Source organism: Delphinus delphis, chromosome 4 (genome assembly GCF_949987515.2).
Source record: "Delphinus delphis chromosome 4, mDelDel1.2, whole genome shotgun sequence".
In the NCBI taxonomy this organism is placed as follows: domain Eukaryota; kingdom Metazoa; phylum Chordata; class Mammalia; order Artiodactyla; family Delphinidae; genus Delphinus; species Delphinus delphis.
The window spans coordinates 134,529,438-134,556,840 of record NC_082686.1 but is presented as its reverse complement, the minus strand read 5'-3'; the positions used below and the strand labels follow the sequence as shown (position 1 = coordinate 134,556,840).

The window sequence follows — 27,403 nt, the reverse complement described above, 5'->3', positions numbered from 1 at the left end:
CTATTTGCAGATGACATGATACTGTACATAGAAAATCCTAAAGATGCTACCAGAAAACTACCAGAGGTCATCAATGAATTTGGTAAAGTTGCAGGATACAAAATTAATACACAGAAATCTACTGCATTTCTCTACACTAACAACAAAAGATCAGAAAGAGAAATTAAGGAAACGATCCCATTTGCTGTCACATCAAAAAGAATAAAATACCTAGGAATAAACCTATCTAAGGAGGCAAAAGACCTGTACTCTGAAAACTATAAGACACTGATGAAAGAAATCGAAGATGACACAACCAGATGGAAAGATATACCATGTTCTTGGATTGGAAGAATCAATATTGTCAAAATGACTATACTACCCAAAGCAATCTACAGATTCAATGCAATCCCTGTCAAATTACCGATGGCATTTTTCACAGAACTAGAACAAAAAAAAATTTTTTTAATTTGTATGGAGACACAAAAGATCCCAAATAGCCAAAGCAGTCTTGAGAAAGAAAACCGGAGCTGGCAGTATCAGGCTCCCTGACATCAGACTATACTGCAAAGCTCCAGTGATCAAAACAGTATGGTACTGGCACAACAACAGAAATACAGATCAATGGAACAGGACAGAAAGTCCACAGATAAACCCATGCACTTATGGTCACCTAATCTATGATAAAGGAGGCAAGCATATACAGTGGAGAAAAGATAGTCTCTTCAATACATGGTGCTGAGAAAACTGGACAGCTAAATGTGAAAGAATGAAATTAGAATATTCTTTAACACTATACACAAAAATAAACTCAAAATGGGTGAATGACCTAAATGTAAGACCAGATACTGTAAACTCTTAGAGAAAAACATAGGCACAACACTCTTGGACATAAACTGCAGCAATATCTTTTTCGATCTGTCTTCTAGAGTAATGGAAATAAAAAGAAAAATAAAGAAATGGGAACTGATTAAACTCAAAAGGTTTTGCACAGCGAAGAAAATGGAAAACAAAAAACCAAAAGACAACTATGGAATGGGAGAAAATATTTGCAAACAATGCAACTGACAAGGGCTTAATTTCCAAAATTTACAAGCACCTCATGCAGCTCAATATCAAAAAACAAACAAACAAAAAAGTAACCCAATCAAAAAATGGGCAGAAGACCTAAATAGACATTTCTCCAAAGAAGACATAGAGGTGGCCAAGAGGCACATGAAAAGATGCTCAACATTTTTAATTTTTAGAGAAATGCAAAACTACAATGAGGTATCACCTCACACCAGTCAGAATGGCCATCATCAAAAAGTCTACGAACAGGGAACTTCCCTGGTGGCGCACTGGTTAAGAATCCACCTGCCAATGTAGGGGACATGGGTTCGAGCCCTCCTCCAGGAAGATCCCACATGCCGCGGAGCAACTAAGCCCGTGTGCCACAACTACTGAGCCTGCATACTAGAGCCCATGAGCCACAACTACTGAGCCCACCTGCCAAAACTACTGAAGTCCATGCACCTAGAGCCTGTGCTCCGCAACAAGAGAAGCCACCGCAATAAGAAGCCCACGCACCACAATGAAGAGTAGCCCCTGCTCACAACTAGAGAAAGCCCGTGTGCAGCAACAAAGACCCAACTCAGCCAAAAATAAGTAAATAAAATAAATAAATTTATTTTTTTAAAAAGTCTATAAACAATAAATGTTGGAGAGGATGTGGAGAAAAGGGAACCCTCCTACAGGGTTGGTGGCACTATAAATTGGTACAGCCACTCTGGAGAAGAGTATGGAGGTTCCTTAAGAAACTAAAAACAGAGTTACCATATGATTAAGCAATCCCACTCCTGGGCATATATCTGGAGAAAATCATGGTTCAAGAGGATACATGTACCCCAATGTTCAGGATTTTTATGAATTGCCAGTATGAATTCTGTGAGTTTTAGAAGTTTATTAAACTATGTTATATCCTTTTCTTTGCGGGGTGGCTGCTTGTGTTTGTGTATTTGTGTGTGTGTGTGTGTGTGTTTGACAGTTTTACTCTTTTTGCTCATTTCATCAGGAATATGGGAAGGAAGTTCTGCAATGATTTTTTTAATTTTTAATTTTATATTGAAGTACAGTTGATTTACAATGCTGTTAGTTTCACGTGTACAGCAAAGTGATTTAGTTATACATATACATATACCTATTCTTTTTCAAATTATTTTCCCATTTAGGTTCTGAAAATTCTAATAGCCCACCAACCTGGAGAGATATAAACTGAGTGTCTTTCTCCTTTTACTTCTGTTTGATGGAGAAGAAGAGATGATGGGACAGGGGGTGGGAAGAAAGAGGTGCGATGGAAAAGTTAGGAATGGGGCTGACACACAACTAGAAATCTGGACACAATATATAAAGCAATGATTTTCAGATAGTGCAAGACAGGGAGCCCTGGGAGAAGGGGTATGGACACAAGGTCCAGCTCATTGCCTGGAGAGCTTCCCAAACAGAGCCCAGCAGCCCCTCTTTGGAGCTCAGGGAGGCAAAGCGGCTGCAAGGGTAGTGGAGAGGGAGGGAGGGCTACAACAGCTGTAAATATACAATAGGATATTGTACCATGAGCACAAAGGGAGGGAGAGGATATCATGAGTACAAAGAAGAGAAGCAGGAAATTCAAAATAAAAACCCCACCGGACAGGATTAATGGCACATTAGACGCTGTAGAACATAGAGCAGTATTGTTTGAAGACTAGAAGACTTGAAGACTAGCATTGCTTGCAGCACTAGAAACTATTAAAAAAAAAAAAAAAAACAGCAAAAAGGCCTAAACAAATGAACAGTGCATCTGTGACTTATGGGATAGTATCAAGCAGTACATATGTACAAATGGAGTCACAGAAGGAGAGGGGAGAAAGGGTAAAACAGAAAAAATTTAAAGAAACTATGGCTGAAAAATTTCCAAGTTTGATGAAAACTGTAAATCCCTATATAGAAAAACCTCAAAGAACTCTAAGCAGAAGAAACATAAAGAAAGCCACACTAAGGCCCATCATGATCTTTTAAAAAAAATCTAAAAAAAACAAAGACCCCAACAAAAAGATGTTCAAACCATATACACTTATTAGACTTGCTAAACTGATAATAACAAATGTTGACAAAGGTGTGGGGTAACTGGAACTCTCATAACACTGCTCGGGGGGAGTTCACAATGGAACAGTTCATAAAGCAGTTTGTAAAGCAGTTGGCAATTTCTTATAGAGTCCAACATACACTTACCATATGAGCAATTCCACTCACAGGTATTTACCCAAGAAAAATAAAAACATATGTTCACACGAAGACTTGAATGTGAATGTTCGTTGCAGCTGTATTCTTAATAGGTAAAACCTGGAAGCAACCCAAATGTCCATCAACTAGTGAACATACAAAGTGTGGTACACCCATAGGATAGAATACTATTCATCAATTAAAAGGAATAGCTTACTGAAACATACATCAACTTGGATGAATCTCAAAAGCATGATCCTAAATGCAAGAAGCCAGGCACAAAGTTTATTACTACACGATTCCATTTATGTGACATTCTGGAATGGGTGAAACTAGAGATGGCACTCAGACCAGCGATCAGCAAGGTGGGGGAGTTTACTACAAAGGGGCACAAGGGAACTTCTAGGGATGATGCTCTATCATCACTGTGGTAGGTTGCATGATTATATGCATTTGTCCAAATTCATTGAACTGCGCAGTTAAAATTGGTGAATTTTATTTTATGTAAATTATACCTCAGTAATGCTCATCAAAAAAGAGAGAATGGTGCTATCTAATGAGTGTGAGGTCTTGAGGGCTGGCTTCTGAATTAAAGCAGCAATCAGAAGCCTGTGGGAATGAATTACACCCTCTCCCCAGTTATGCAGCAGAAACCCTAGAACAGGACATTTACAAACTCTGAGAAAGCTGGGTCCAAGTATCCGAACAAAGGCTGTCTATGACCCCAGCTGAGATTTCTCTCTTCTCCGCCATTCCCTCAGGCTACAGAAAAGCATGGGCAACTTCTTGGACTGGTGGTGAGAGCGAACCAGTTTAAATATTGAGCTTAGAGCAAGCAACATGGGAACTACAGTCTGGAGTCAACTGGTGATGTTTAAACCTGGATAATGGAAAACTAACAATATGCCTAACTCCCCACGCAGAAATATTAAAAAGCGCTAACTCATCTTTCGTAGCAGAAGGGCAACCAACAAAGCTTATAACTGAAATGTACAGCTTTCAAAAACCCAACAAAATGACTCCAATTAACATTTTTCATAGTCTCTTTTCTTAACCTCAGAGAGATTTTATAGGAAAGAAAAACCTCTAGGGTAAAAATTGTTCAGCAATTCATTTAGTTTCTTTATGGTTTGCTTTTTTCCTATTAATTTAAGTGAAGTGAAACTTAGTACTTAAAAAAATTAAATAGAGAAATTATAGTAGGATTCTATCTATTGATATACCTTATTTCATAATAACTGAGACACTAGTACTTATGAGACATACATACCACTATTTTATACACCACTAAGGAAGAAAATCACTCCAATTTAACTAGGCTACAATGCAAAGATGCCATGCATTATAAGATACACACCAATATCAAAGATGTGAAAAATGAGAAAAAAGTATGACTCAGGATCAAAAACATGTGTCTCCATCCATCCGTCCACATGCATATAAAAAGGTTCCTGGAATAAGGTCACTTACATTTAATAATAATTATTTCTCGGAGGATCTGAGGTCATTTTAAAACTTTTATACATTAAAAAAGTTCTTTAAAATGAAGACATATTTACAAAAACAAATGAATGATTTTTATTCAAAGAAAAAAATGACTGGAAGTAAATATGCCAAGACCTTAACAGCGGGTCATTCTGGATGTGGAATCAGAGGTGACATTTCTCCTTCGTTCATTTCTGTATTTTAAAGCAACTCTTAAAGTTAAAAAAACTAAACAAAGCTAGCAAGGACTCATGAAAACTGGGCTGGACATCCTTGGACGAAAGGAGTTTGTGGGCGGGCGCCTGCTCTGGGGGTGATCCATCACCCCGGCTCTCACACTGCAAGTCCTTCATCCCGCGATGATTGGCCACCCTGCCTCCCTTGTTGTTCACATGAGTGGGGTGATTCAGAAGGAAAGACACTTCTGATTTGACTCTAGAGTGGTGGCACTCAATTTTTTAAGGTGCCTGCGAATCCCCTGAGGAACGTGTCACACAGCCAGATTCCTGCGTCCACCCCTGAGATGCTGACCCAGGAGGTCTGTGGTGGGGCTTAGGAGACTGTGTCTTAAGCACCCAGGTAATTCTTACACCTGGCCTCACAGCTCCGGGGCTCCCTCAGCACGTCTGGAGGGAAAGTCTGGAACCTTCCCCAAGCCTCTGTGCCCCCATGAGGGCACCCGCTGCCAACTACATACCACACAGGGCCCTGGAGGGCTGGACTCCCTCCAAGCTCTGTGCAAAGAACAGGTGGTGAGGGGAACTCAAGGGACCCATCCCCTCCTGCCAGAAAAAGGCTGGGAGCTCAACTCAGACCCAAACTCATGTCTAAAACTCCACCGGCACTGATTCTTCTAAAGAAAGTTTAAACCCGAGAAATATGCAGCAATGAAAAAAGCCCTCCTATTGTACAGAAAAGACACACCGACCTCTCCAACTCTTCCCCACTCAGCGCTTGGGTTCCACCATACTCAAACATCAGCTACAGCAAATACTACCCTGGGAATTTTAAAAAGATCTATTACCCTGTTCTATACGTTTGTTTCCATATGTACGTAAGTCTGAGGTGCTAATTCTATCTCCTGGACATAATTCAAAAGAAAATAGTTTCCTCAGTGTAGCTGTTTGGTTCAATTTCATGTTTCTAAAACCTGAGCCATTACTTTATGTCAGCTGTTTTTCATGAATATGTGCGCCAGCCTCCCATTTTCAGGGGTTCTTAGCCCAGTACTTCTCAAACTGTAATGTGCATAAGAATCCCCCGGGATCTTGTAAAAAGGCAGATTCTGACTCAGCAGGCCTGGGGCAGGGCCCGGGAGTCTGCATTGTGAACAAGCTCCCAGGTGAGGCCCAGGCTGCTGGTTCCTGGACCAGAATGGAGTAGCAAGGATAGCTGACAGATGAAAAGTTTGCTCCCTAAGTCTGTTTTGCCTATAATAAAATAAAAGCCAAACGAGCATTTGTTCCTGTCACAGGGCTATAGACTACGATGCAATTTTTTCCTGAGGTTTGCAGGAAACTGGTAGTGTACAACCCCATCTCTGGTTGGGAGTGAGTCAGCAAGTTGTAAAGCCAAATTCCTCTTCATTGTAAATTGTCCTATCTGCTGTTTACTGAACTGCAAATGATCAGAGTTAAATACTAAGCAGAAGATCCAGAGATGGAAAAAAGTACATGTGTAGGAAGGGAAGTATTTGAAGAAGTTTAGAAAATGACTTATTATAAAAATGAGTAAGGGTTTAAGATGAGAAAGTGCAAGCTGGCTGGCTTTGAAAGGGTGACTTTTCATTAAATTAAATCAGAAAACTGTTGTCAGCTGCAGGAGGGATCTTTTTTTTTTTTTGGTCTAAATTGTAGTTTATTATCATCTACACGTATGTATTTCCCAAATTTTTTTTACGTGAGTATATATTACTTTGAAAATTAGGGATGCAGGATGGATCTTTTAACTTGAAGGGGAACAGAGCAATTAAAAGAGGCAGCTGTGATAATGTCTTTTGAATTCAACTGAGAAGAAAGTTTGGAGGGTGAACCGGAGAGTAATTTTACATTGAGCTGTCCAAGGCCCAGAGTGAAATAATGTTTCTGTGTTATTATTATTCAAGGTCCCAAACACTGAGATAAAGAAAAGATCAGAGACAAAATGCAAAAAAAGTTCCAAGGCACATACATAACGTTAGTTTTAAAATCATGTCATATGATATATACCATAGAGAAAAAGACTGGGAGAATGTACAGCAAAAGACCCTGGACGGTGGGACTATGTTTACCTTTGGTTATGCTATTTTGACATTTTCTATAACGAAAAAATATTACTTTTATAATAAAACCAATAAAAGTTAATTTTTTAAAATGGTCATGCTGAGATAGGTAGATGGAAGGAAAGGAGGGAAGGAGGGAGGGAGGGAGAGAGAGACAGACAGAAAGAAAGGAAGAGAGAGAAAGAAGGAAGCAGATAAACAAACAGATATAGATGGTTTCTCCCTTGAAGGGAAATTTTTTTCAAATAGCAATTCCTTTACATATTTCTTTTGATTATGCCCCCCACAATTCTTTCCTACTTCTTCCCTGGTAGCATATTGACATTAAGGCTGTGATTATACTTTAAAGCATTGAATGAAATCTGAAGAACTAGAATCTTCAAATTCCCAGTCATTCCTCTGTAATCAATGCTTTCTATTTCACATGTAGCAACTGGCATTTATGAACTTTACGATGCTTTAAGGACGAAATGCAGATCCTTTCCCTTCTTGGCAGAATCACAAGGTGCCAACTGCTCGAGTCCCCTGTTCTCCCTCGGAGCTGCACTGCCCAGCTACTGTGCCCACAGCAGGCTCTCCAGAAAGCAGAGTTCTCATTCGATTTTTGTGACCATGCCACAGCTTCAAGTGGCTGGTAATGTACAGTGCAGGAAGTGGTATACTAACAGGAAGAAACATGCTGAACAAGGATGCAACATCACTAGCATCAGAAACAACTCGGAAAATACCTTTAAGATGGTAATATTCCAGGTAAAGCTCTCCACAGCTTTTTGCAGTTTGCGTTCCTTCAGACCTTCCTTGGTGCCTATGCTGTGCAAGTGTTCATGGAATTCCATGGCTGAAAGAAACAGAAAGACAGAGGATATTACTTCCCCACCCAATCTGTGGTAACGAGCCGGCAATATTTCTTTTTCTAGGTACAGCTGAAACGATTCCAACCTCCACTGAGATTTCATAAAGGGCCTATTTAAGAATGTAACAATGGGGGAAACACTGCAAATTCACGGCATCCGTGAGGCAGAAGGTGTCTTAGAGGTGGGTGCTCCTGGACTGGAAGGGCTGCAGGGCACAGGTGATCATCCTCATTCTTACGTTAGAGATGAGATGTCTGAGGCTCAGTCAGGTTCAGAGACACTGAGGCTGTGGAGGGAGCAGCACAACAGCTGGACCAGAATCCAGGTCTTTGGAATCTCAGAGGCAGATTTCAGCTCTGCCAAGGACACGATGTTGGCAATTAGGGACGAAAAGAGTGCAAAGCAATGTATTTCCTGTCCCAGTAAAAGTCAATCTGAGGTCAGACCCCAAGCCTGCTGTAGAGGAGAGCGGATGGGGAGAACGCCCAAGAACTCTAACTCTGAATAATTTACATAAACAATGCATATTCCCCATCATCATTCAAAACAGCCTGAAGGCAGGAGTGGCGTGACAGTCCTTTTCCTGGTTTAATATCATTAAAACTCATGGGAAGTTTTCATATTCATCTGCAGTCACTTATCCCATCTCTGGCCAATGGGAACCCCGCAGGTGGGTTCCTAGGTTCTTCTGAAATCACTAATTAGTCTTTGATATGTCCCTTGCTTTCCAGCACAAGATGTTCTAGACCTACCAAGTACATTTCTCATCACAGACGTGGAACCAGGCATTTCTCCAGGGACCTCTGGACCCTTACAGTGGGGAATGGTGTTTAAAGACCACCATCTGGGGGCTAGGAGTGCACATTGTTACTGAGTTTCCACTGTTTTCTAGGCCTTTATATTGAACAGATCTCAGGTACATGGAGGTTTTTTTGTTTGTTTGTTTGGGTTTTTTTTTTTTGCGGTACGCGGGCCTTTCACTGTTGTGGCCTCTCCCGTTGCGGAGCACAGGCTCCGGACGCGCAGGCTCAGCGGCCATGGCTCACGGGCCCAGCCGCTCCGCGGCATGTGGGATCTTCCCGGACCAGGGGCACGAACCCGTGTCCCCTGCATCGGCAGGCGGACTCTCAACCACTGCGCCACCAGGGAAGCCCGGAGTATTTTTTTTAAGGGAAGAATAAGATCTTACTCATACTTCTAATTCAAATTTAAGTATACAGGAATTTTACATAATTTTAAAAAATCTTATGCTTATTTCTTTTCTCTTAGGTAGACAATCTTAATTCTTAACCACACAAACATAACCAATAGTAAGACCGCTAAATACAATTTAAACTCTGCATTTTTTTTGTCCTTAGAGTATCTCATTGAGAAGGTACAGAAAAAGTATTGTGTTCTAAGGTCTGTCAGAATAATTATTTTCTTTATGTGGGTATGTCACTTAACAAAGTATAATTCCCTTCATTTATTTCCCCCCCCCCCATTGTGTATGTGTTGGGTGGGAAGTGATTTTGCTTTTTTGGATATAATTTGTTTTATGATTCCAAAGTCAAACTACGTATCAGGGTGCATTCAGGTAAATCTTACTTTCTTCCTGGTCTCCTCTACTCTGACCCCTCCCTCCTCCTACGCATTTTTCTTAGTTTTATATTTATCTTTTATTGTCTTGTTTCTCCTTGAAAATCTAAGCAAATGTGTTCATATATCCACAATCCTCCCTTTCTTGCACAAAGGCAGCATACCACGCACCCTGCTCTGTATCGTGGTTTTTCTTCTCAGGTAACTACGTAGTGGAGATCACTCCCTGCCCGTGTGTCAAGCTCTTCTTCACTCTTTTTCTAACACCTACACAGGCTCCCACATTGTGTGGATGAGCCAGCATTTATTTAACCAGTCCTCACTGATGGACATTGTCTCCAATCTTTTGCTATTACAAATAATGTTGGAGCAGCTGTAATTTTTACAAGACGTTTCCGGCGTCCTTTCGTACATTTTTACTGTTCAGTTGGGCATCCCGATTTCTAACTCCCTTTCTATGCAACATCGTTTCAGAGCAGCTATTTACGTCGTGACTGACAGTAACTTTATTCCTTAGTGTCTTTAAACAGTGACGGAGAGTTGACACAAAGGATAAATACAGTAAGCTGCCGATCTACTCTTCCTTCTTCTCTATTTTTTCCCCTCCTCATAGGAACTATGGCCCTAATTCCTGTCATGCTATTAAGGCTTAAGAACCTCCCTGGTTTCAAAAAAGAACAGTAACTAGTAACATTCATTACATTGCCTAGGAAACTACTACACTGACCACTCTCCTTTAATTCAGCCTCTCTTTTGCCAACACCCCAACCTGGTCACTAAACCCCCTCCAGCGCACTGCTGTGTGGCCTGGCTCACATGGGGGGGGCTGCATCCCCCATATCTAGTTCTGACTTTCCTGGATGTACTTAGCTTAACAGATGGGAAAAATAGACAAAAAATAATAACCACGAGTAGGTGGCGATGATGTTCTAAAACCCAGGATTTCTGCTAGAGTAAAACACACACACACAACGTTTCCCTGATCAGGTCTGAGAGACTCCCTGGTGTGTGCTGTGATGACTCAGACCCGCTTCCTAGAACACGGCCAGGTGAGGCCCCGATGGTAGGACCCCGATGGGTCTTAGGTTTTAATACTTCAGCACGATCTGGATTTCAGGACCTCAATCGTTAATATTCATAATGTTTCTATTTCGGATAGTTGGGAAGCATTATGGTCTTATAAGCGTCACTGAGGCTCAGTAGATGGACGTCTAGACTGGGACACGGGAAAGAGAAGAGACACAGGGGAAGAGGTGGAGCAGTGACTCTCTGTGTAACAAGAAGGTATAGAGTTGTATGGCCTCCGAGGGGCGTGGGAAGGGACATGGTTGTGACGTTATCGTGGGACCGCACCATACAGCTGCCTGACCAGAAGCGGGCTTTCTGAGACGCTTTCTTCTTACAAATCTCAATACTGGCACAAAGATGTGACACAATAGTCCTGGCGGATTTGTCAACCACCCAGATGTACGCCTGGGAGCCTCTCGCCACTGGAGGCAGTTGGCTTAACTCGCCTTGCTGACCATCTGACCACTAAGGTGATGAGACAGTGACCGGAACTGCCCCGCGGGGCTTCACTTCAACCAACAGCTAAGAACCTGCAGGTAACACAAGCACGGAACAGCCGAAGGTGGGAATGCCGAGCTCAAACAAATATCTGTCCTAGATTTTAAGAAAGCAGCTTTCAGAAAGTTCAGAAGAACACAGGGCCAGAGGCTGCCTTGAGAAGGACTGAGGACTCAGGGAAGAAACACAGTCAAGAAGATAAAAAATGATACCGATTAGGATGAAATGGAGAAACTCTTTTTTTTTTTTTTTTTTTTTGGTCACACCACGCAGCTTGCAGGATCTTAGTTCCCTGACCAGGGATGGAACCCACAACCTTGGCAGTGAAAGTGTGGAGTTCTAACCACTGGATGGCCAGGGAAGTCCCATGATGAAATGCAGAAACATTTAAGGAAACAAGTATAGCTGTCTAAAAACCTCATATTCTACATGTCTATGAAAAAGTGAGACAATTCCCCCCATCCTCCCCCTCTTAAAATATCTATAGCCCAATAAAAGTCCACAGGCAAGTGAAAAGTGTATTATTAATGAGGCTCTTTAAAAATGGGCACAAAGAGGGGCTTCCCTGGTGGCGCGGTGGTTGGGAGTCCGCCTGCCGATGCAGAGGACGCAGGTTCGTGCCCTGGTTCGGGAGGATCCCACATGCCGCGGAGCGGTTGGGCCTGTGGGCCATGGCCGCTGGGCCTGCGCGTCCAGGGCCTGTGCTCCGCAATGGGAGAGGCCACGACAGTGAGAGGCCCGCATACCGCAAAAAAAAAAAAAAAAAAATGGGCACGAAAAGGTGATTAGTTGAAAAATGGTAAAGTTACGTTAAAAATATAAAACCCCACATTTAAAAAAGTGGTCAAGACCATCAGTCCCATTACCATTTATTTCATTGTCTGGTTTGCTACATAACACACCTGTTTCTTTAAAAAGATTTTCATATTATTAACTTATAGACTAATCTTTGCAAACATTCCGCCAATCCACTTATATGTAGCATATGTTGATTTTATTTTTTAAGGAAATAAAAGGATTCTCAACTTGATCTATACAGCATGACTGTACTTTTCACTGCTCCCCTGTGATATGCAAAGTCCAGGCCAAAGACATGATCAAGGGAAACAAAAGACAACTCACCGGGCACTTTACACCTACTATACAGGAAACTTGGAAAGAGGCTATAGAACTTTCCCGAGGAAATGGTAAAGAAAAACTTGAATATTGGTTTTTCTGAGCCCAGTGGCCTAAGGTTTCCCAACTATCATGCATTATTTCTAAACAAGAATCCCAGCCCTTAATATGAGCTCTTGCTTCCATGTCCTGGCTATTGTAAATAGAGCTGCAATGGACATTTTGGTACATGACTCTTTTTGAATTAAGGTTTTCTCAGGGTATATGCCCAGTAGTGGCATTGCTGGGTCGTATGGTAGTTCTATCTTTAGTTTTTTAAGGAACCTCCATACTGTTCTCCATAGTGGCTGAACCAATTCACATTCCCACCAGCAGTGCAAGAGTGTTCCCTTCTCTCCACACCCTCTCCAACATTTATTGTTTCTAGATTTTTTGATGATGGCCATTCTGACTGGTGTGAGATGATATCTCATTGTAGTTTTGATTTGCATTTCTCTAATGATTAATGATGTTGAGCATTCTTTCATGTGTTTGATGAATGGATAAAGAAGATGTGGCACGTATATACAATGGAATATTACTCAGCCATAAAAAGAAATGAAATTGAGTTATTCGTAGTGAGGTGGATGGACCTAGAGTCTGTTATACAGAGTGAAGTAAGTCAGAAAGAGAAAAACAAATACTGTATGCTAACACATATATATGGAATCTAAGAAAAAAAAAATGTCATGAAGAACCTAGGGGCAAGACGGGAATAAAGACACAGACCTACTAGAGAACGGACTTGAGGATATGGGGAGGGGGAAGGGTAAGCTGGGACAAAGTGAGAGAGAGGCATGGACATATACACACTACCAGACGTAAGGTAGATAGCTAGTGGGAAGCAGCCACATAGCATAGGGAGATCAGCTCGGTGCTGTGTGACCACCTACAGGGGTGGGATAGGGTGGGAGGGAGGGAGACGCAAGAGGGAAGAGATATGGGAACATATGTATATGTATAACTGATTCACTTTGTTATAAAGCAGAAACTAACACACCATTGTAAAGCAATTATACTCCAATAAAGATGTTAAAAAAAATATATGAGCTCTTGGGATGGTTGTGTGTATCCAATAATTACACTGTGAGGTAGAACACTGCAGGGGTATCAGACAGGCACTGACCCTGTTCTAAGGGAATACAAGGGGAGAGAGAATGAGATCCTGCCATGGAACTGGGTCTGCCCAAATATAACAAAGAAATCTGATTATATGTCAAGATGCAAACTGCATTATTCCCTTGATATTAAATTACCAGGAAATCTATTCTAACATGTCACAGGAGGTCTTCACATCAACGGTGGATATAAAGAACCTGTCTGGGTTAGATGTTAAGTAACGTTCTCCCAATTTCCCAAATTATTTTCAGCAAAGAAACATTAGCCCAGTGAAAACATCCTTATCTTATTAAGAAACTTAGAAGCAGCATCTCTTCTCCGCCTGTAAGTCAAACCATCTGTCTGAAGAGCAGAGTTTTAAAGTAGATGGTGAAAATCAGATAACTGAAAACTTTAAGACTAAGTTACCACCTTCCTTCCCCTGCCCCCCACGAAGAAGCTAAGTTGTTTTCTTTTTAAAATTTCTTGTTCTTTAGTTACAGTTTGAAGGTGGTGGGGTTAGGAGCCAGAGAAGAGACAGACAGACAGACATGGGCAAGACAGTCACGATTCTACTTTTTTTTTTTCTTTAAATGACTGGCCCAGCTCACATATTCAAATATCTATTTCTAAATTATTCTATCTCGAACAAGATTATTTTTTAATGTTTTCTAGTTTCACCTTTTTTAAAAAAGGACTCCAATATGAAACAATCGGGAATATTTACTTGAAGAGATAAACCTGAACTATTATCTCAGATTTCTTTAACAAGTGGATTGTTCACAATAGTTCTCTATTTCTGTAATCAGTAGTCAATATTCATAACACTGAGATGCAAAAGGTCTCATCATTTTGGATAATGAAAGTAATTTCTGATGCTTGAAGTAATAACACTAATTGGTCAGCCAACAACATGTATTGATCAAACTCCATGTACAGGGCATTTGACCATCTGCTGTGTTGAGTCCCATTAAGGCCCATTACTTACACATGCTGAACACTGTAAAAAGCTACAGACTTCTAGAAGCATGGGGAGAAAGCCAGGGTAAGGGGACTAGTGCTTATATTATCTGCTCACTGACAACCATTTCAGAAAGAAATCTTTATAACTTTGTTCTGGAATACAATGGCTGAGTGTACAGGCCTTAGAGTAGCAAATAGGGCAACAGCATTACAACGATGTGAGAACATGTACAATTTCTGCTTTTTTTAATCGATGCCAAAATAAACTGTAGGTGCAGTAGCAAATTAGGATTTTTGTATGAGGACTCATACTATGAAAGGGAGATTCTGTAGGCATGCAAGGACTATGTATTACAAAATGAAACTTTACAGAATAGATTACAAACAACTGGTAATGTAAAGATTAATCTTAAGAAATAAATAACCAATCAGAAAAGCTGAAATTTCAGAAAACTTGAGGACAACCATTCTGTGTTTTCTCCTTAGTGAGTAGAGAGAAGATGAGAATAAACACCTCCTCTGAGAGAGCTGACTGCCCTTGTCCCTATTATAAAATTGTAAACAGTTATGTTGAAAATTTACATAACAAGGAAGAAAGGGAGCTCTTATCATTTCCTGCCCGAGTGTGCTCAGTGGAGTGACAAGAATGCTGAACTCTGATTAAAGAAAGGTGATCTGGCGGTGCCTGTCCCCCACAGACGGGGCCCAGGAGCAGCCAGCACGGCTCAGCCGCGGCCTCGGGGTGCAGGCTGGGCCTCAGGACGCCTGCACCTCCTATTAATTTGCTCAGGAATAAGACCTGGTCGCTCGTGGTGACGGACCTCTGGGCAGCTTTGGGAGGCTAGTTCTGCTTCCCGCCTTCTTACTAACTACACTATCGATTCCACAGACAGGCAAGCATCCCTTTGTACTTACACAAAGTAACTATCTGATTTTTGGCATGTCCCTTGCTTACCAGTTTCCAATGTGTCTTTTGCCTGCCTCTCTACGTTGCTGCTACTTTAGGGTGACAGGCCCTGCACTTTCGGACGGGGACCATCCGTCTACACAGGTGCAGTGCCTAGAAGCCGCCCTCACAGGCAGGCTTGTAATAATGCTGTTAAGTGGAGCCTTTACAGTTCTTAAAAGGATAAGAAGATGCAGGAAAACCACCCAAACCAGCCCCTCCTGAGCTGGTAAAAGGGCGGACACTGCAGTTGTCAGACCACGTCGGTAAGTGAGGCAAGAGATACCAGCTAATTCTGGCCAAAGAAATTAACATCTTCGTTAAGTTTTAGAACACTTCACTTGAAAACCAATACTAACTAGGTCAACAGTCTTTTGAAAAACATGAAGTGATACAATTTCACGGTGCTACATCATTTAACAGTCAAAATATATGGTGTGGGGCTTCCCTGGTGGCGCAGTGGTTGAGAGTCCGCCTGCCGATGCAGGGGACACGGGTTCGTGCCCCAGTCTGGGAAGATCCCACATGCCGCAGAGCGGCTGGGCCCATGAGCCATGGCCGCTGAGCCTGCGCGTCCGGAGCCTGTGCTCCACAACGGGAGAGGCCACAACAGTGAGAGGCCCACGTACCGCAAAAAAAAAAAAATAAAAAAATAAAAAAATAAAATATATATATATATATATATATATATATATATATATGGTGTGTTCAAAAGCATGAAAGTTTGAAGGCTGTGGGCATATTACACAAATTCAATGACATGCTTGGAAACATGAACTAAAACTTGGGGGAAAAGTCTAGAAAGCAGCAAATATCTCAAGCACAGCCGTGGCTGGGCCTGCTGGGTCTGCTCTTCTGTCAAGCGGATTGTCTTTGCGCCTTGGCTGCTCTGTGCCAAAGACCCTACAATTAGGTTCCTCTGACTCCGTGACCCCAAGTTTGTGTTTCTAGAAAAGAGCTGTGGGTTATTTTTCTTCTGGAATGTTAACCAGAAGAATGTATACCATTTTCTTCTGCAATGCTCAAATTCCTTTCTGGTAGTGAACTTGAGAACCAGGGAAATAAACAGTAGGTCATCAAACAGCAGAGGAAGGACAAATGGAAAGGCCATAGTCAGTGATTCCTGCGAGAGTGTAGTTCATTCTGCTCTAAAGGGAACAGAGGCACAGGCCACACAAACAAAACACAAGGCCAGGCCCTGGGCCCACGGTGGACCTTTCCACTTATAGCCACAGGGTTAAATTTTAAAAATTGGTATGGCCACACAAAAGTATATTATTTGATTTTTATGTAAAGAACAATGTTTTAGAAATTTATTGCTTCTTTCCATGTCATCTCTCAAAAATTTAAACAGCTCAGATTTTTTATAGAGGGAGGTGCTTGTTTCACATAATTTTCCAATTATTGTTTCAAAACACTGTAACTTAAGTATTTTAAAGGTTTGTTTTTGAGGGGCTTAAAGCTTAATGACAAAAGATGGAATGTAGTGCTGACAGATTATCATGTTTTAAAAAAAATTAATAAAGAAGTGTAAAGATGATACGTAATTACATTAGCTAAGAACATTAGTGCAACTGCATATAATGGAATGTAGTAAAGAGAAATTTCCAGTCCTATAAAGTTTCCCGCCTCCCATCACAGATAAACCTAGATGAAAACCAAACAGCCATAAAACTAAAATAAAAATTTTAAAATACATGATACGTACAATACTAAGATATGAAGAAGAGGCTTTGCCTTGAAGGGAAGGGGGGCTCAGTCAGAAACATGGCAGCATTTCCTCTTTGATGGAAACAAACGGCATTTATTCATGCCAAACATGAAGCAGGTGACCTTTCAAACATTCTAGATGGGATTTTCTATACCAATCTAAATGATTCGAATCGAAAATGTACCATGTAGCACACGGCTCAAAATTTTCAGAAGCAAGTATAATTTTAAAAAATACTCCATAAGAGACATATTGATCTTAAATTTATATACCTAAAGATTACTTTTTCAACTGCAAATTTACTTAGCTATCCTAAAAGACGCTTTTATCACAAACATACCCAGTGCAAAAATATTTCTATGTGTGTTGAAAATAGAAACCAAAAGCATAGGGTAGAATATTTCAAATGGTGACAAAAGAAATATATATTTATAATTTTAATTTATTTCAGATTTCCCAAGTTAGGTACAGTGAGCTATTTCCTGAAAGATGGAATTCCATATAACACAAGTCAACCTGGGATCTCACTCAAGAGGTCAATTTGTCAAGTTTTACAAGTACCTCAAAATAATATGGTCTCATGTCCCAACATCAAAGTCCCTTGAGAACAAAATATGGATCATTTTTTCCAACGAACGTATATATAGAACGTGTTAAAATATACAGGCTTTGTAAACTATACGCTCTGCCCCCCAAACCCCAGGGGTCTGAAGTTCGGGTGTGCCTCCAGCACGTGGGCGCTGAGGCCATTATCTCCATGGAGACGCAGAAATGCCTCATGACGTTTCATATAGTTCCAGTTGGTAGTCTCTCTCTCTAGGCCTTCTTCCCAAACAATCTTGGCATTAGCAAAAGCCGAATTATTTTCAGATGGATTTTGAGCTGTTTAATCCCATTCCATTTATCTATCTGAGGTGCAATAGATAAACCAGGTCTCTTAAATATACCCTTAAAACCCAGAAGGATGCCACGCCCACAGCATTATGCTTCGTGAATGGACTGCGCGAGGGGGGCGTGCCTTCCTCCGCCAGCGCTCCACCTGGGGAATCCGGGTGAGACGGCGGGGCATCCCTCGCGTCCTCTGTGGAATCCAGTGACCATGCCACCCTTCTGAACACGGGCCACGGGACTCACCTGGGCTGGGATCAGACGAGGAACAAACAGCAGACCCTCCTCACTCCACTGTGTTGAGAAACAAAACGGCCTCTTCACCCCAATTATACTTAAAGATGAGCTTTTCACACGGAGGACACGTTTGTCTGGATGGCCCTCGGAAGTCAGTCCTTTCCCCTCTACCAGGTGGGCACGATCACCCAAACACACGAGGCCCTCGGGACGCAACCCTGTCCACCTCTCCCTATCTTTTTACGCCTCTTATTTTAATTTTTGAACAGATAATATAGTCGCATGGCTCAACATTTAGAAAGTATAGACTGGTATACGGAGAACGACCTTTCCCTCCCCATCACCCAGCCTCCTTGGCCCCTCCCACTGGGCAACCGCGGTTACCCCCTCCCTGAGAGAGCGGTGCCCTCAGCATCTCTCAAGGCTCTAGCCTCCTGCCTCACCTTTTAAAACACATGAGCAGGGACTTCCCTGGTGGCACAGAGGTTAAGAATCTGCCTGCCAAGGAAGGGGATATGGGTTCGAGCCCTGGTCCGGGAAGATCCCACATGCTGCGGAGCAACTAAGCCCGTGCGCCACAACTACTGAGCCTGCGCTCTAGAGCCCACGCTCTGCAATAAGAGAAGCCACTGCAATGAGAAGCCCGTGCACCGCAACGAGGAGTAGCCCCAGCTCGCTGCAACTAGAGAAAGCCAGCACATAGCAACAAAGACCCAACACAGCCAAAGATAAATAATAAATTAATTAAAAAAAAACACATGAGCAAATAGCACACACTGTTTGCCTTGCCTTTTTAAACTATGTATACACACACACACACACACACACACACATATGTTGTTTTATCTTTATGTGTATATAAGATCTTCCTTATATAGGTATATATATGTAGTCTGTGTGTCTGTGCAGGTGAATATATACACATACATATTTCTTTATTCTTTTTGAAGGGGTAGCATAATGTCCCATCATACGGATCTATCATAACATATTTGACAAGGACCCTCCTATTAAACACTTAGATGTAACATCTAGGCTGTTCTCAGTGTTATAAAGAAAACTCTATACACATGTAATTCCCCAAATATGTGATCAAATCTTTAGAATAAACTCTAAAAAAAAAAGGAATTACTGGTTCAAAGTGTACATGATTCGTAATTCCAAAATTTACTGCCATGTGGCCTTCCCTAGGTGTGGACCCAATTTATACCCCCTAACACATAATGTGACAGTTCCCAGTTTCCCCTATAAGCCCACCCATCAGTCATGATCTGTGTGTGACGGAACTCTGGGGTCTTTGATATGAACGTTTGGATCTGATGCGTGAAAAGTGGCATCTCCTTGAAACACCTCATTCTCCAGGAGATCACAGCAACCTCCTCCTACCCGTCTGGCTGCACCCTAACCTCTGGGGTCACTCTCCTGTGTCTCCCCAATGTCCAAACGGTGAAAGCCCAGGGCTCCGTCTTCTCTATTCATTGTCACTGCTTAGAAGAGCTCGGTCTCCAAGCTTGAAAGACCTCTTTCGTGCCCATGGCTTCCAAATTCATTGCCTCCAGTCTGGACCTCTCTCTGAACTTTAGACTTGGAAGTCAACCAGGCAGACCAAACTTAACACATCTACATCCAAACCTCTGATTTTCCGTCTCAAACCCTCTCCCCACAGTCCTCTCCATCTTGGTAAAGAGAACCCAACCAAGAATCCTGCAGTCCTGCCTTCTTTCCTCCTGCCCCACGTCCAATCCGTGAATAAATCCTGATAGCCGTCACCACCGCCCAGATCCCCCCAGATCAAGCCGTTCAGTGGCCTGGATGGTTGCAAAAGCCTCCTGGGTGGTCCTCCAGCACCTGCTTTCGTTCCCCACCCCTTACCCCCTGCTTATCGGATGCAGCCACTCTTCTGCTCAGACCCTCAGGAAGAGCTTCCATCTCTCTGAGAGGAGAGCTGGCGTCCTCGCAACAGCCTGGCCCGTTGTCACCTGGCTCCTGCCCTCCCGGCCCCTTGCTCCCAACACTGTAGCCAGGTGGCCCGTCTTCCTGAAATAATCTCCTTCCAGATATCTGATAAGCTTGCTCTCTGCCTCCAATCATGCCTGCATAGATGTCACCGGTTCCCTGAGGTCCTGGCTAAGCACTTTATTGAAAAGAGCCACTGCCCACCCCTGCCCCCGCCCTGTCCCCCTCTCTGCCTCACTGATTCCAAAAAACTCACCACTGTCGGACACAGTGAGTGTTGTATTTACTTGCTTTTTTATTTTCTGTCTCCCATGACTCGACTTCAGCTTTGAGAAGGCCAGAGTTTAGACTCTGCATTCATAACTGTCCCTCTACCTGTAGCAGGTTTGCATCGTTTATGGGTGAGTCTGGACATCCTTTCATTTTAGAGTCTTTTGAATTTCCCTTGTTGTGAACTGTGTTCATATTCTTTGCAAAGAATACAAACATGAGGGTTGTTGGCCTTTTTCAGACTGATTTTAGGAGCTCCTTGTGTTATTAGGGATATCAGCCTTTCCTAATAAGTATCGCTAACATTTTTTTCTTAGTTTCTCATTGTTGTTGCAGCTTTGCTTCTGATCCTTTTTGGCACACAGAATTCTTTGCACGCAGTCTAATCCATCAGAGGGCTGTGTGTGTGTGTGTGTGTGTGTGTGTGTGTGTGTGTGTGTGTTTGAATGTTTTTCTGCAGCTTCTGGGTCTGTGCTATCTCCCGTCTGTGCCGCGGCCACTGCTGGCCTGCGCCTGGCTGTCCCTGCGGGGGCTCCTCTCCCACCTGGAATTCCCGCCCCACCAGCCTTGCTCCCAAACCACTTTCCTGACTCAACTGAAGCTCCAAAACTCTGGTTCCGTGCTGACCCGATGGGTCAGTCACGGGCTGTGCTGCCCTCTCACCAGAGGACCAAGTCCCCTGTGCAGTGAGGATTCCGCTTGCGCCTCTCCTGCGCTCGGCCTGGAGCCCTGGGGCGGGGAAGTGAGGTCCCCAGCCTCCCTCAGACTGAGAGTAGGACCCTGATAAACGTCTGTGAAGAAACAAATGGACGAATAACCGTAGCATTCCACGTTCAATTCAATTCCACCAGTATTTACTGAGTGCCAACTTTGGCAAGGCGCTGCTCTTGGCGTCGGTGGGAGACGATATGAATTACAAAGCTCCCTGCTCTCAGGGAGTTTACATTCTAGTTGGAAGGAGACACACAATAACCCAGGGACGTAAGCAAATGATACTGTGGTTGGAAGGTAATGACTGCTATAGGAAAAAAAAAAAAAAGTAGGGCAGGGCAGGAGCTCAGATGTGCCGGCTTGTTTTTAAGGTTTGAAGTTGAAGTAAAACATTCAGGTCTGAATTATTAATACAAACTCGTAATCATATCCTGGGATTGCCTAGATTTCCTCCCAACCCTTTCTTCGTTAAAGAACTCATCCATAGCACAGGGAACTCTACTCAATGTTCTGTGGTGACCTAAACGGGAAGGAAATCCAAAAAAAGAGGGGATGTATGTATACGTATAGCTGCTTCACTTTGCTGCACAGCAGAAAGTAATACAACATCGTAAAGCAACTATACTCCAATAAAAATTAATTAAAAAAAAAAAACCAAGAACTCACCCATTCAAATAACTCCTCCGTTTGGATGATACTAATTCTATCTGTAGACGCCACTCCACCCCAAGTTTTACTGCAGTTGCTTCAACGATGTGCTAGCTATTTCCATTTGACCCTCTGCTATGGTCTGTTTTGTGTCCCCCTGCCCGACCCCAATCTATATGTTGCAACCCTCATTCCCAAAGGGATGGTGTTAGGAGGTGCAGCCTTTGGGAGGTGCTTGGGTCAGGAGTATGGAGCCCTCATGAATGGGATTAGTGCTCTTTTAAAGCTCTACCCCTTCCACCATGTGAGGACCCTGCAAGGAAGTACCAGCCCCGAACCAGGAAACGGGCCCTCACCTCGCGATCCTGGACGCCCCAGCCTCCCAAGCTGTGAGAGCTAAGTCTGTAGTTTTGAGCCCTCTGGTCTGTGATACTTTGTTATAGCAGCCCGACTGGACCAGGACAGCCACCCTACATGATCCCAGGCCCAGCACGCCTGAACCAGACCTTCACAATCACCTCCCCCCTTCCCCAGTAGCTCAGGCCCCCACATTCCAGTGCTGTGTGGAGTACTGGAACACGGAGGGCACAGGAGAGAGATGGGTCAGTCAGTGAGTCCCCAGGCCTGTCCCAAACTATTTCACGACCCCACGGCCTACGGCAGATTCCAGAAGTGTTCAAGACGTTGGCAGACAGAGCTTGAAAGAAGGGCTTTACAACCAGATACATTTGGTTTGGGAAATGCTGAGTTGAACTAGGGAACATGTAGCATGCTGATGTGTCCTAAGAATCTCCAAAGGGGAATACGTTGTGTTATGAAGATTTGGTGATGAAACCCTTTGCCCCAGGAGCATATGACTAGCGTTCCTCCAATCAGGCTTTGGGCAATGTTGGCCTTAGAAGTCAACGCCAAACACTTCATCCTTGAATTAAAAGGCTCCCGCCATAGAACCCAACCTCTACTTCCAACCCTAATTTCTGCTGCTTCCCAAAGCAAACATTTCCCTTCGGACAGGACAACATACGTCATGGGCATGGAAAGCACATCTGGATGACGAAGCCTCTCCCCTCTGGCCCACCAGAAAAGCCCCGTCCCTCCGCTCTCCTCACACGGACCGTACATGCCTCTCTCAAGCCCCTAGTCCAAGCCCTACCCCCTCCCTGTCAACAAAACCCCTGGCCTGCTCCCTCTCTCAGATTCCACTTATACCCGTTGCCTCATCTACTGGCTTGGTTGTGTTTTATAACTTTAAATGGTAGCAGAGACCGTGCATTAGTTTTTGCACCTCGAATAAATACTTAGTACAGCACTAAACACACTCCACAGATGCGCGACTGCATTTTTCCTTTACTGTGTTAACACGTGTAATGACATGTTTTTGACAAGGCACTGACCTATAATGAAAGAATACAGGTTAATTAAAATTGTTTCAAATTCCTTATTCTTAGAAGATTTACCGCTAAATATTGTTCAAACATTCTTAGAATGCATTTGTTCACTTTACCCACTACAGTCCCTTATTTATATTATATTATATCTCATGTATCATATCATGTCATATGATTTGTAGACCACAGAATTTGAAAGACAGAAAAAGCCTTAGAGACCATCTAGGCTATTTACTTCATTTTAAATCCAAGAATACCTAATCAGATATATGTGGGTGTGTGTGGGTGTGGGTGTGTGTGTGTGTGTGTGTGTGTGTGTGTTTGTGTGTGTATAAAACCTTCTGGTATTTGAGAAAGATGATTTAATTTACTGTGGACTTTACTAGACTTGTGGTTTTTCTCAAATTTAATGAACAAGTATAATGGAATAATAACAAAAATGATTTTTATGGGAGTGCCAGAGTTGAAGGAAGCCTGACCCCTCCCCAGAAGATAATCTGCTGAGCTGCTGAGAGTTGCCATTTATTTATTTATTTGTTTGTTTGTTTGTTTATTTTTGGCTGCATTGGGTCTTCATTGCTGTGAACGGGCTTTCTCTAGTTGCGGCAAGCAGGGGCTACTCTTCATTGCAGTGCATGGGCTTCTCATCGCAGTGGCTTCTCTTGCTGCAGAGCACGGGCTCTAGGCACACGGGCTGCAGTAGTTGTGGCATGTGGGCTCAGGAGTTGTGGCTCACGGGCTCTAGAGTACAGGCTCAGTAGTTGTGGCGCACGGGCTTAGTTGCTCCACGGCATGTGGGATCTTCCCGGACCAGGGCTTGAACCTGTGTCCCCTGCTTTGGCAGGCCGACTCCCAACCACTGTGCCACCAGGAAGCCTGCAAGTTGCCATTAAGATGAAAAGTGATGCGTTCAGAGACTCTGGGTTTACAGGGAAGGAGGAGGCAGAGGAAGAAGTGACAAGAAAGCACAGCTTTGGGATCTGAGCACAGGACAGATATCCAGGGAGGTCACACATCTGCCCATCTGCCTCCCCTTCACTCCTGGCACTGGGAAATGTCACCAGTGAAAGCCGTGCTGGGAAGAAGGAATCGCTCTCATCAATCCGGCAGGCAGGCACGGAGCAGTCACCCTTTGCAGGGCGGGCAGGGGTGGGGAGAGGCTCAGAGGTGAGCATGAACCCAGGAGGGACCTCTCTGCTCCATCCTCTAAAGAGAGCTTCTCGTTCAAATGCAAATTCCTGGGCCCCAACCTCCAGGATTCAATACTGGGGAGCGAAGCAAAGAAACTGCACTTTACACAAGTGTCCCTAGGAGACTCTGACCACACTTGTAGGAAATCCTGTTGCGATGACAGCTATGTGGTCGTCTGAAGGCAGGATGGGGTAATGGGCACCTGAGACGGTGGGGTGCGGTGAGACAGCTGGTTCCTACAGACTGCCTGCTTGTTTAGCCTTCCTGCCTGAGTTGGCCTAGTTGTCACTTTTGTGATCATCCCTCTACCCTCCCTTACCATCAGCAAAGGTTCCTTTTGAGGGCATTAAGAAGGATGGGGCGGGGGGCAGGCTGGCCCACCGACAATGACCTTGCTACTTCCTGGCTTCTGTGGCTTCACTGTTAGTTAATTAAAGTGCCCGGGAGAGCACCTGGTGATTCTTAGAAGAGGAAAGAGGCCGAGGGTCCCAAAGGAGTTAAGGGTTCACGTGTCTCACCTTCAGAGAGGTCACTCTTCACCTTCAAAGTGAGGCATTGACTCTCCCCCTTGAAACACACGCTGACAGGCTGCATGCAACTCATGCACCCGTGCCATCGCATGGGATGACTTATTTGATCTTCTCTTTTTAGGTGACTGTGATCAGGCCATTCCAAAATTGCTGCTTAGGCAACTGATCTGAGGTCACTGTATTCTCGAACCCGTGGGGCTATCGGGGACGCATACAACTCACTGTCACTTAGAAGGAGGAAAATGAGCCAGAGAGAAGTCGAGTGACTAACGTAATACCACACAGCAAGACATGGTACAGGGGGCCCAGGAGCCTGTGCTGGATCCCCAGGGAAGAACCTCTTACTTCTGTAAGTTGGGGCTGAGAAACAGCCTGACATAAGCGAAGACAAAAGTTATAGGCTCCCAGGCTTCCTTTTGCAAACATTGTTAACGGAACACTGTGAAGTGTTTTTCAGAATGACTCGTACAGATGATTTTACGTTTGCTGTGTTGAGCCAGACAATGATGTGAGCAAAGCAATTGATGGATGGTGACAGGTTACTTATCCGGAAACCTTCCCTGCTAAGAACACACTGCAATCCCAGGAGTTTGCAAAACAACAGAGGCCACTGAGCAATGTCATGTAGGTCTGCCTGGCATCCTGCTTGTTCTCCTCACACGGACGCGTCAGGCTCTCTCTGCTTTGAGGTAAGATAAATCTATCAAGCTTGGTCCCAGGGGAAAGGCCGGCAGACCAGAAGCAGCAAATCAGAAAGAGAACAAAAGAGTCATGTACAAACAGGCGGTGGGAAATGCAGCACGAACTGTAGGAGAAGTAGGGAGTGAAAGCCGAAGGAGAGGAGATGGAACTAAACTATGACTCCTGGGATGGGATCTGAACAGGAAGCCCCAGTGCACAGCGTAAGGGCCCTGAAAACTTAAGGCTCCTGGGGGCATCGCTGCATTAACCAGGGCAAATAACCACCCTGGGTCATCGCAAGTTCAAATTACTTTTGGCAGCCCAATTTAAGAAAGCAGAGATGTGTAGCATCCATTACAGAAAATTTTCCAGTAAGCAGATTAAAATGAAGGGCAATTAAAGCTTTTGTTATTTCGAAAGCTGCCTTCCATCCCACTTTACTCAGTAATGATGCACCCCTGCCACGCATGGGAGCCCCTCAGAGCTTTCAGAATAGAAGCTTCTACTTCTACTTGGAAAGAGCAGGGACCCGACTCTCCTGCCAGAAGAGGAGCCAGGCTCTCGCCCACTGGGTGCAGACACCACCTCTGCACCTGGGCTGCCCAGAAAGCCAGGGTGGCAGGGGTCCTGGGCGGCAAGCACCTGCCTCACCCACCTGGCCCCAAGCCTGGTGGGCGTGGCCACGCCTCCTCCAGGACCACGCAGGTCAAGGATTCCTGTCGCAGCTTCCACCGCTCCATCCCTTCCTTTCTCTTTCTTAAACTTAGTAAATTAAATTAAGTTTAAATTTAGCAGTGATTTAATGTTTGGCAGAAGGATGCATACACCTAGTTTAAAGATAAAGAGTTGTCACCAATCCCCCCTCTCCAGAAGCAGTTAACATTCAACCCCTTTAGCTGAGTTTGTTTCATTTTTGAGTATCTATGCCCCTATTGCTAAGTAACAGGCATATACTGTTTAGATTTTCTTCCCCAAGCATTACTTGTTAAACTGCCCAGATGAAGGATGAGAATTTGGCTATTTTCAAGCTCCCCACCGTCAGGACTCTCGGCAGTCTGGGACCTAGCTGCTCCTGAATCCAGCTTTCGGACAGCTCTCCCCTTTTATTCCCACCTCTACCTCGACCCCCAGCGGCATCTGCTGCCACCGGGTCCCAGCCTGCTGGGGTCTCCACGAAGTCAGACTGTGCCCCCATTCCCACCCGCTTCAGGCTCAGCTTTCTTGAGTCAGCTAAGTCGACTTTCCTTTTCCTGTTTCCAAAATTTTGTTGCTCCCATTTTCTTTGTCCTTGTAAGTTTTTTATTAAAAAAAAAAAACAACCCTACTGTCATTTTAATGAGGCTCAGAAAGGAGTGGACATTAAATGCATGTTAATGCACCATCTTGGACAGGAAGTACGCTACTGGCAGGAAATAAGTCATTGATTTCTTTTTTTCTTCCCAGAGAACAAATGCTTTTCCATTTAAATTCACCTGATGAAAACATCCAATGCACCGAAGCAAAGCAGTCTGGACTACCTCCTAGATCATCTTCCTATTCTTTACGGAACAGATCGATTCAGTGACTAACTAAAATTCAAACACAGGCTGCCGTTTTGGGGCCACTGAAGGAGAGAAAGAGCTAGACATCAGAAAGTGGAGAAGATGTTTCCCCTGAAAGAATCCGGCTAATCTTTTATCAGCTTTTATAAACTTTTGAAAAAGAACTTGTATGAACTTTAACAATGCTTCTCCCTCTGGAGATTCCGGCCCTGCCCCCGCCCCCGTGTGTGTTCCTTTCCATCACCCACTTGGATACTTCCTGGGAGAACAAGCATCTTTTAGACCCAGTAGGACGTGTGCTCGTTACTGCACACAGACCCGTTCCCGCACGGCCGTACCATCCACCACTTCTCTGTCTTTCTCACTCGCATGGCAGCCCAGATCCACTCGTCCCACACCCCTCCCCGCGATCCCAACATTCAGTCCGTCCCTGTCACTGGCACCACTGGCCTCTGGCTCTGAGCAAATGCTCCACACCCTGCCCTTCCCATCCCCGCTTCCACCGCACCCAAGAGCCAGCGTCCCCC

The 27,403-nt window shown here is 43.8% G+C and overlaps 1 protein-coding gene across 1 annotated transcript in view; it reads right to left on the bottom strand.

Moving 5' to 3' along the window:
* PLCL2 (phospholipase C like 2) overlaps positions 1-27,403 on the bottom strand; it is a 193,389-nt gene that overhangs the window by 21,416 nt on the left and 144,570 nt on the right. The window contains exon 5 of the mRNA XM_060011524.1: positions 7,693-7,802. Within this exon, the coding sequence (XP_059867507.1) occupies positions 7,693-7,802 (110 nt within the window). The remainder of the gene's footprint in view (positions 1-7,692; positions 7,803-27,403) is intronic.